This window comes from Trichechus manatus, unplaced genomic scaffold, assembly GCF_000243295.1.
Source record: "Trichechus manatus latirostris isolate Lorelei unplaced genomic scaffold, TriManLat1.0 scaffold00214, whole genome shotgun sequence".
NCBI lineage: Eukaryota > Metazoa > Chordata > Mammalia > Sirenia > Trichechidae > Trichechus > Trichechus manatus.
In genome coordinates this window covers 1,791,648-1,800,909 of record NW_004444150.1, presented here as the reverse complement: position 1 = coordinate 1,800,909, position 9,262 = coordinate 1,791,648, and the positions used below count along the sequence as shown (strand labels likewise).

The 9,262-nt window shown below is 54.4% G+C and overlaps 1 protein-coding gene across 1 annotated transcript; it reads left to right on the top strand.

The window, feature by feature from the left end:
* The first annotated feature begins 864 nt into the window (after positions 1–864).
* LOC101352936 (ficolin-1-like) lies at positions 865–8,879 on the top strand. Its single transcript, XM_023742654.1, is given in 10 exon segments — positions 865–934; positions 2,888–3,001; positions 4,097–4,141; positions 4,529–4,568; positions 5,056–5,062; positions 5,169–5,187; positions 6,144–6,271; positions 6,754–6,883; positions 7,342–7,476; positions 8,632–8,879. Coding segments are annotated over 10 exon segments (936 nt in total).
* The last annotated feature ends 383 nt before the right edge of the window (positions 8,880–9,262 follow it).

The window sequence follows — 9,262 nt, the reverse complement described above, 5'->3', positions numbered from 1 at the left end:
GCTCATTTACTTGGTAAATGATGCGTTGCCCAGTTGCAAGTTGTCTATTAAACCTGCTAAAACCCATTGCTGTCGAGTCAATCGCAACTCATAGCAACCCTGTAGGACAGAGTGAAACTGCCCCATAGAATTTCCAAGGAGGGGCTGGTGGATTCGAACTGCGGACTTTTTGATTAGCAGCCAAATGCTTACCCACAGCGCCGCCAGGGCTCCTGCTTAGTATTCTATTAATGCCGTTCTCAGGTGTTTCTTCTGTGACACCAAACTCCTCGTGTGGCTGGTCCCAGCCTCTGTCTTACTCGTGAGTCCTCTCCAGCTGGAGCCAAATCCCTACACCCAGGCCCAGGGAACTGTCCACCCACAGACCATCTCTTCCTACTCCCCACCCCTTGGAACCTTCCTAGACCTCCAGGGGCAGGTTCTAGATCTCTGTAGACTTGAATCCATCGTATGCAAGTGAGTTGCAGTGTAAGACACGAGGGAAGGGTCAGGTTGCTGGGTTCCTTCTGCACGCTTCAAGCCTTGGGGCACTGTAGGGCAAAGCTGATAATGGGTGGGGGAGTGGGTGGGCTTTCTGTAAATATACCAACAGGATGGGCCCATCACACAGGAACCCCTATGGGAGCCTTCATGGTGGGAAAAACATGTCCTTGCTGAGGGGAAGTGAAGCTAATTAAAAGAATGAGTTCTGAGGCTGCCTCCACCTCCAGCTGGCACCGCCAAGCCAGCAGGGAGGAAGTGGCCGTGCCCAGGGATGCTGAGAAACAGAGGCAGAGGTTACAGTGGGCCGCAGGTCCTAGAAGAGGGAGGCGCTCCTTGGGCCGCAGACACCAAGGTGCGGAGCCAGCAGAGCCTCCCTCGGCCATGGGGCCTGCCGTCCTACTCATCGTCAGCCTGTGCCCCAAGGCCTCCATGGCCGCTGACGCCTGCGTAGGTGAGTCAGACCTCGGGTGAGGAGGCCCTTAGCATGTCCAGGCCCTGAAAGCTGACATCTTCCACTTCTAACCACTCACTGTGGGCCAGGCCCTGGGCTGTGTCTTCTGCGGGCGTGCTCCCTTTCCTCTTCTCAACAGCTCATTTTCAGCGTTATTTCCGTAGAGAAGAAGGAGGCTCCAAGAAGCAGATGCAGCCTTCCTCGGAGACTAGGAGCATGTGCTGTGAAGAAAATGTCCAGGTCCAAACCCTGCTCCCAGTGCCTGCAGGGATCCCGACAGTCCTGATCTTCTCATGCCTCAGGGCCCTCACAGAGTAGGCTCTGAGTCATGGCGACCCCATGGGTCAGAGTAGAACCGTGCTCCATAAGGTTTTCAAAGACTGATTTTTCAGAAGTAGATTGCTAGGCCTTTCTTCTGAGGCACCTGTGGGTAGACTTGAAATGCCAACCTTTCAGTTAAGAGCCAATAGCTTCTACCATTTGCACCACCCAAGGACTCAACTCTGTTGAAGGATGGTAATGACAGCCCAAGTCAGGGCTGTGTGAGGGGGTGGGACATCTGAAGGACTCTGGCCCAGGTGGGCACCAGGTTGTAATATGCTGTGATTGTCACCGTTGAGACCTCCTAGTAGATGTGGCTAAGCAGGGATGTGCACCCAGGAGGGCTGGACTTCCAGTCCAGGAAGTGCCCAGCTCTGGGGACAGGTGATTCCCACCGTGTCCCTGAGGCTGCAGAAGCAAGGACAACATCATCCCCACGGGGTTCCAGACCTCATTCCCCTGGACTCCCAGAGGGACCCTCCAGTGACCCAGCCCAGCAGCCATCACAGAAGGGTGTCCATGCCCCCTCCTCACAGTGAGAGTGTGGCCAGGGTCTTCTTGACCACAAGTAGAGTCTAACCCTGGGAGAGGAGACCACTTCCAAACGCCCTAGTGGGCCTGAGATTACTAGCACAGTTGTGGAGGGACGGTGAGAAGAATTATAGTACAGGACTGTGGAGAAACAACGGGAATTGATTCAAGGAGGAAATACAGACAGACACACACACACACATAGACACACACACAGTGGTAGCTGACTTCGTTATTGATATTACCAGTAAGGAGCCCTGGTGGTGTAGTGGTTAAGAGCTTGGCTGTTAACCAAAAGGTTGGCAGTTCAAATCCACCATCTGCTCCTTGGAAACCCTATGGGGCAGTTCTACTCGGTCCTATAGGGTCACTATGAGTCAGAACCAACGGCAACGGGTTTGGTTTTTCATTTCATTATCAGTAAGTTAATTTTCTTTTTCCACATTTCTAATTTTATAAATTATCAAATTTTAGCAGGCATTCTTTTAAACCAGCAAAACTTAACCTAAGTTTAAAAATTGAAGGAAGTTCACACTCAAGTGTGAGCTCTGCCTTGAAGGTGCCACCTGCTCTAAGTCCCCACAGTGTGTGGGGCTGGATCCCACTGCCTAGTTCTAGAGTTGAAATGCACACTTATAACCACCTTCCTTAAGTGAGATGCGAATGTTGGTTTTATTAACAGCAAAGATGAAAACAGTCAACAGTACTACAGTCCTTCTAAGGAGTCCTAGCTACGCCTTCACCTGTGTGTCCCTGTGAGGGCGGCCCGGTTCTCATCCCCACTGGGAGCTGAGGGGACAGAGGCTCAGAGGGTTGAGTGACTGGGGGGCCGGATTCTCCCTCAGGCTCCACCTGCCCCTAGTCCAGCCCTCCAGCTATCACTGCCCAGCAGAAGAGGCCCAGTCCCCACCACAGCAGGCACTTCTCACTCCCTGGCTGACCCTCCGGCTGAGGCTGTGACACTGGCGGCCATCTTGGCAGCTGCCCTGACCCACGGCCTCTGAGGGGCAGAGTCACTCATGGGCGACCTGTCTGCCAGCTCTGCGGGGCCTTTCTGGCCTAGGACACCCGTGCTGACGGGCCCCTTGTGTCTTCCTTCAGAGGTGAAGATGGTGGATCTGGAAGGCTCTGACAAGCCCAGCATTCTCAGAGGCTGCCCGGGGGTGCCCGGAGCCCCAAGGCCCAAGGGAGAGGCAGGCGCCAACGGAGGGAGAGGTATGTGCTGGGTAGCGGTGGGGGCCGCTGACCCCCTACTCTTGTTTCTAAACTCTGAGTCCCCTGAGCCCCAACCCAAGCTCTGCTGAAATCCACACTCTGGGCATCTCTCCTGACAAAACAGCAGCAGTGGGCAGGCCCTGCCGGGCACAGTTTCCAGTCCCCTGAGCCTGGCATAAGGCTGGAGGATACTAAAGGCTCAACCAAGGCCTGCCTTGGGGTGGGGGTGAGCTCCCCGTGCCTTGAGATGGTCAAGGGAACACACGAGGAACACCGGGTGGGAATCCGTGCTGGAGACAGGACAAGTTTGGATGTCCCTACCACTCACACATTCTAAGAGGTCTTGGGCTTGGGATCTGTGTGGTGGGTCCCTGTCAGGTCTGTGGGGGATGGCTGAGTGTGCTGCTCTCACGGTGCCTGGGCTGCGGGTGGGATCTCTGCCTGCCCCCTGCGCCCTGCTGGGAGACACTCAGAGGAGGATCTTGGGAGGAGGAAAAGGAATCTGGATCTGACTTCTCTTGGGCCATGTTCCTACCAGTGGGTGAGGTTCACTTGCCCACAGCAGAACCCAGGCCTCCCACCTTCCCCAGCCACAGTTGGGGGATGTGTGAGAAGGTAGGTGACATCCCTGCTGCCCCCCTGAGCTGGGGCTGCCTCTCCTGACCTCTGAGCCGTCACGACTGCTCTGAGGCCCTCTGTCCCCACAGCAGGCCCGGGGTCTAGAGCCCCTGAGACCAGGAATTCTGGGCTCAAATCCTCTGGTTACGAGGGGAAGACCCAGGACTTCAGCCATGGTAACCCGAATTACCAGGAGTGAGGATCCCCAGGGGGGATTTCTCAGACTCCTAGACCCGGGAGGAGTCCTGAGTGGCATAAACCATTAAGCATTTGACTATTAGCCAAAATATTGGTGGTTCAAACCCACCCAGAGGCACCTCAGAAGACAGGCCTGGCGATCTGCTTCCAAAACGTTGCAGCCTTGAAAACCCTATGGGGCAGTTCTACTCTGCACACATGGGGTCACCGTGAGTCAGAATCGACAGTAACCAACAAAGTGGTGTGTTTTGCTGCATGACCCGTGTTTGGAATTTGCAGGAGAACGCCGTCACCCTGGGAAGGCAGGACCACTTGGGCCCAAAGGTAAAACAGCAACAAAGAGGAAAGACTCTCTGGGAAGAACGTTGGATTTGCTGTAAAAAAATACGAGAGGGGTCTTGGGGCTGTGACATCTGTCATTTCTAAAGAGCCAACTCCTGCCCCTGACAGGACTCTGCCCCACCCTGGTCCTGGGTCTGGGCCTGGATACTCTGATTGACCCGACCCCAGCCCAGCAGTGGTCTCTGGATGAACGTCAGGGCCGGCAGAGCCCTGAGTGACCAAGATTAGCATGTACCCGCCCTCCCCCACCTCACATTCATCCACCAGAGTGGCTTGAGAAGTGGGCGAGTCCTCCCCTGGGTTGACCAGAGGCTCTCTCCTCAAAGGCAGCCTTTCCTGGGGCTGGGCTGACCATGTCTCTTTCCCTAGGAGAGCCGGGACAGAAGGGGGTGTGAGGAGAGAAAGGTGAGTCTTTCTGAAGGGGGCGCCTTGCTGGTTGGGTCCACAGAAGAGGCTCTTGGGCTTCAGTCATGACCAGACTCTGGGGTGGGCCTGGGACCAACCTTCACCTCTGATGTGGACGTGTTCTGAGGTGGGCAGGACGGGGGCTGCCTGCCCACCTCTCCCAGCCCTTCCCAGCCACACATCACCTGGTTTGTTTCCCACTCCTGAGCAGGAGACCTGGCCTGTCCCCTCCTGGCATCAGACCCCTCAGCTGTAGCTTGAGTCCAGGCAAAGTGTGAAAACCAGGGTCAGCCAGAGGAGGGCCAGGAGGATGTCACCCACCACCACCCATCACAGAAGAGTGGGGATAATATAACGTATATATATAGAGAGAGATTTTTATCGATCTATATTTATAAATCTAATTTATAATATATAACATATTTTCTGCTATACGGGCCATGAGGAGAGAGTCAGCTTTTCTGAAGGTAGTGAGCCTTTCACCTGGAAAGTTCTGGAGTACTGCTCCACTTCCTAGTCCAGGGTGGGGAACGAGGGTTTGGTCTCCCACATGTGATGGGATGTGCATTTTCCTTTCTACCCCGTTTCGGGAGAGGCTTGGGAGCCTCAGGGATGTCACACAGGTGACTGACAGACCCCCTCCCCCTCCTCAGCCTGCCTGAAGACCCCAGGCTGGACCCGGCCCCAACTACGGGAAGTGCTTGCCCCCCACCCCGGTGGCTGCAGACCCCAGTGCGTCCAGCAGCCTGGAGGCTCTGCCTGTTCTTCCTCCCACGTTAACCGACTACTGAGAACAACATTTCCTGAATAGACATGGACAGACACACACAGAGAGAGATTTACATCAAGAGAACAACATTTCCTGAATAGACATGGACAGACACACACAGAGAGAGATTTACATCAAGAGAACAACATTTCCTGAATAGACATGGACAGACACACACAGAGAGAGATTTACATCAAGAGAACAACATTTCCTGAATAGACATGGACAGATACACACAGAGAGAGATTTACATCAAGAAATTGGCTCACGTGATTGTGGATGGTGGCAAGTCTAATATCCAAGGGTCCAACAATAGCCTGAAGGTCCTGCAGACTTGCTTCCCAAGATCCATAGGTCAGGCCGTGGGGAGAGTGAAGAGTGGAGGAATTCTGGGAAATTATCTATTTATAGTGTGGAGGCAGAACATGAACTACGGAAACTTTCCTTTTACTCTTAATGCCTTCAAGTGATTGGACCAGACCCATCCACATTATGGAGGATAATGGGTGCTTTACTTAAGGCCGACTGATTTAATCACATGGAACTACTGCATAACAGCGTCTAGACTAGTGTTTTCCAAAGACTGGACAGCAGAGCCCAGTCTTGTGGACAAACAATATCTCCATCACAGGACGGACAGGGGGACTGGGCTCCGTCACTCACCATCAGGGACCTTGTGGGTCCCACCTCTCTCCCAGGCCCCAGCCTCCCCTTCCCATCCAGACTCCTCTGTCCTGCCTCTCTCTCCCCATCCACTGCCTGCCCACCCAGCACCCATGTCCTGGTGCTCATTCCTCTGTTCCCCTCCAGGACCACGGACCTGCAAGGAGCTGCTCACCCAGGGGAACGCTCTGAGCGGCTGGTACACCATCTTCCTCCCCGACTGCCGGCAGCTGACGGTGCTGTGTGACATGGACACGGACGGCGGGGGCTGGACCGTGAGTGCTGGGTCACAGGGTGACTGTGGGGCCTCGGGGAGGGGCTGCCTGAAATCCCCACGCTCTGCTTGTGACTTTCTGAGGGTCTCTTTCCCTCTGGGCCTGGCTTCCCTATTGTCACTCATGAGGCATAGACCCATCCCTTTCACTGGGAACAGACAGAATCAGAAATGGTGGTTTTAGGGTGACCCGATGAGGGGAAGAGGCCAGGCAGAGACTGAGTCCCAGGAAGAGCCCTCTCCCTTCCAGCTGTAAGAGTCTGGGCTATCTCTCACCCTCTCTGAGCCCCATCTCCTCCTTGGTAAACTGGGGAGCCCACCAGACCGTACTGGGTTGGTGATGAGGCCTACGTGGGGTCTTGTGCACCCAGCCTGTGACGTTGTGTGAATTGTGAAGTGCTGCTCCCCGTGGGGTCAGAGTCACTCCCTGTGCTGAGGGACGTGAGCCTGGCCGCCCTCTCCCCAAACCCCTCTGGCCCCCAGGTTTTCCAGCGGAGGATGGACAGCTCCGTGGACTTCTATCAGGACTGGACCGCATACAAGCGGGGCTTTGGCAGTCAGCTGGGAGAGTTCTAGCTGGGGAACGACAACATTCACACCCTGACCGCCCAGGGTGAGGCCCTGCTGGAGGCTTGCGGTCATGGGGGCCTGGGATGGACACTGCCCCACCCTGAGACCCAGATCCTCCAGTACATAAGACTGCTATGCTCCTGGACCACAGATGATGGGACTCTGGATCAAAGATCACTGGGGTGAAGACATCTGCCATCCATATTACCCTTAACACCTGGAACCAGAGAGTAGGGAGGGACATCGTGGCCATTAGGGCTTGTGTGCAGCCCCCTACACTCATGTTCAACTGGCCACGAAGCTGGATTTGAAACTTTGGAATTTGAGTTATCTTCCCAAGAGTAGCAGCTACCCAGGAGCTCCTGGGGAAACTACAAAGTCATTCATTTTCTCTCTCCCCACGTGACACAAACACCCCTCTAGGACTTACCCAGATTCCCCACCCTCCATATCTGGTGGCAGAAGGACTGTTGCTGAGACCTTAAAATCTTTTTACAACAGGCACTAGTGAGCTCCATGTGGACCTGGTGGACTTTGAGGGCAACCACCAATTTGCCAAGTACACATCATTCAAGATGGCGGGAGAGGAAGAGAAATACAAGCTGGTCCTCGGGGCCTTTGTCGGGGGTAGTGCAGGTGAGTGTCTACAGAGCACCAGGGGCCTGGGCTTCACAGCGAGGCTGGACAGTCAGTGAGATTGGGGCTAGAATCCTGGCTCTGTCCCTCCCTGGGTGACCTTGTTCCCGGGGCCTCACCTCCTGAGCTCTGTTCCTCATTCCATGAATGCAGACACTCACACCTGCATCTCTAGGTAGGATGGGATCACAGGACATGACCTGTTACAGCTTCTCAGGCTGTGTCAGCTATAGGGTGAGCTCTCCGTGAGTAGGGCCAAAGTTCCTGACCATCATCACTGCCAACACCTGGAAGAGGATGGTCATTTCACACATGTTCACAAAGCCCCACTTCCCAAGCTGTGTTCTATGGGACATGAGCACTGTTGAGCATTCTTTGCCAAAAAGATTCTCCAGCTACATGTTTTGGGGGCCTTTTCCTATATAGCATCCTCTTGGGAATTCCCAGAGCACCTGAGTTCCCTCCAGGCTCAAAGGATCGCTGCAGCAGGAAGCTGATCTACCTACGTTTAACCCGCAGCTGCCTAGTACAAGGCACTCCCTTCTATGGAGATTTGACCACAAGAACCTGAGAGTTTGCAGGTTTTTTTACATACAAGAGCTCCTTTGAGCCTCCTGGGGAGGACAGAAGGTCAGGGACTGGCACCTCCATTGCAGATGGTGAAGCTAAGGCTTGGAGTGAAAACTTCCCCAGAGGAGCCAGAGCTGAGATGGAGCCCAGGGCACAGAGGGAGCAGGATGGTGCCTTGGTTTGTTCCCCAGAGGGGGAAGCTGCTGGAGGAAAGAGGCCTTTTTGAGCCAGAATTCTGCTCAGAGATAGTAGCTCATGGCTGTGTGGGAAGCAGGACCCTCAGTCACTGGCAGGGGGGCATGGCATGGGGGGGCTGGTCCATGAGTAGAGGATGAAGCTCCTGGTCCCCTGCCCTGCTCCTCTGCGAAAGGAAGATGGCATGTGTCAGGGGCAAAGCTGAGCTGATGGTGATTTGCCAAGGACACTGCAGATGGCAGAGCAGCAAACACTGGCATCTCTGTAGACAGGGCTTCTCGGATTGAGTGTGTGCATCCTGCATAGCTGTACATGGAGCCCCCGCAGGGCCTGTGGGTGTGGAGTTTCCTAGCACTGCCTTTTCCAACATGCGGTTTTCCTCCTGAGCAGGTGATTCTCTGACATCCCACAACAGCTACTCCTTCTCCACCAAAGACCAGGACAATGACCTGAATCCTAAAAACTGTGCTAAGATGTTCCGGGGAGCCTGGTGGTACTCAGATTGTCATGTGTCGAACCTGAATGGTCGCTACCTTGGGGGGAAACACGAAAGCTACGCAAATGGCATCGACTGGAGATCAGGGAAGGGGTACTACTACAGCTACAAGACATCGGAGATGAAGCTACGACCCACGTAGCTCTGGGCGAGGAAGACCTGCCTTTTCCCCTCAGGGTCCTGTCCACCCTTAGCTGAGGGGTGTGAGTGGGGAACACATCCCTGAGGCCTCACAAGGACGAAAACATCAGTGTCTTGGCATTATCCTCAGGGCAAGGGAAGAGCTACCAACCTTGTCCTTGTCTGCAGTGACCTTCACAGTTTTGTGCCCCTAACCCATGTCTAACCTCTTCTCTCCCACTAGCCATGATAACAGAACTGTTTCTCCCAACCCCTGCCAGAAATAAACACTATCAATAAAGATATTGCTTACTTGACAGGCAAAAATGGGCCCCTGTTCATTTGCATTGTGTTGGTCACTGATCAGGTTGAACGTGTCTTCTCTATGTCTGTTCATCTCACATG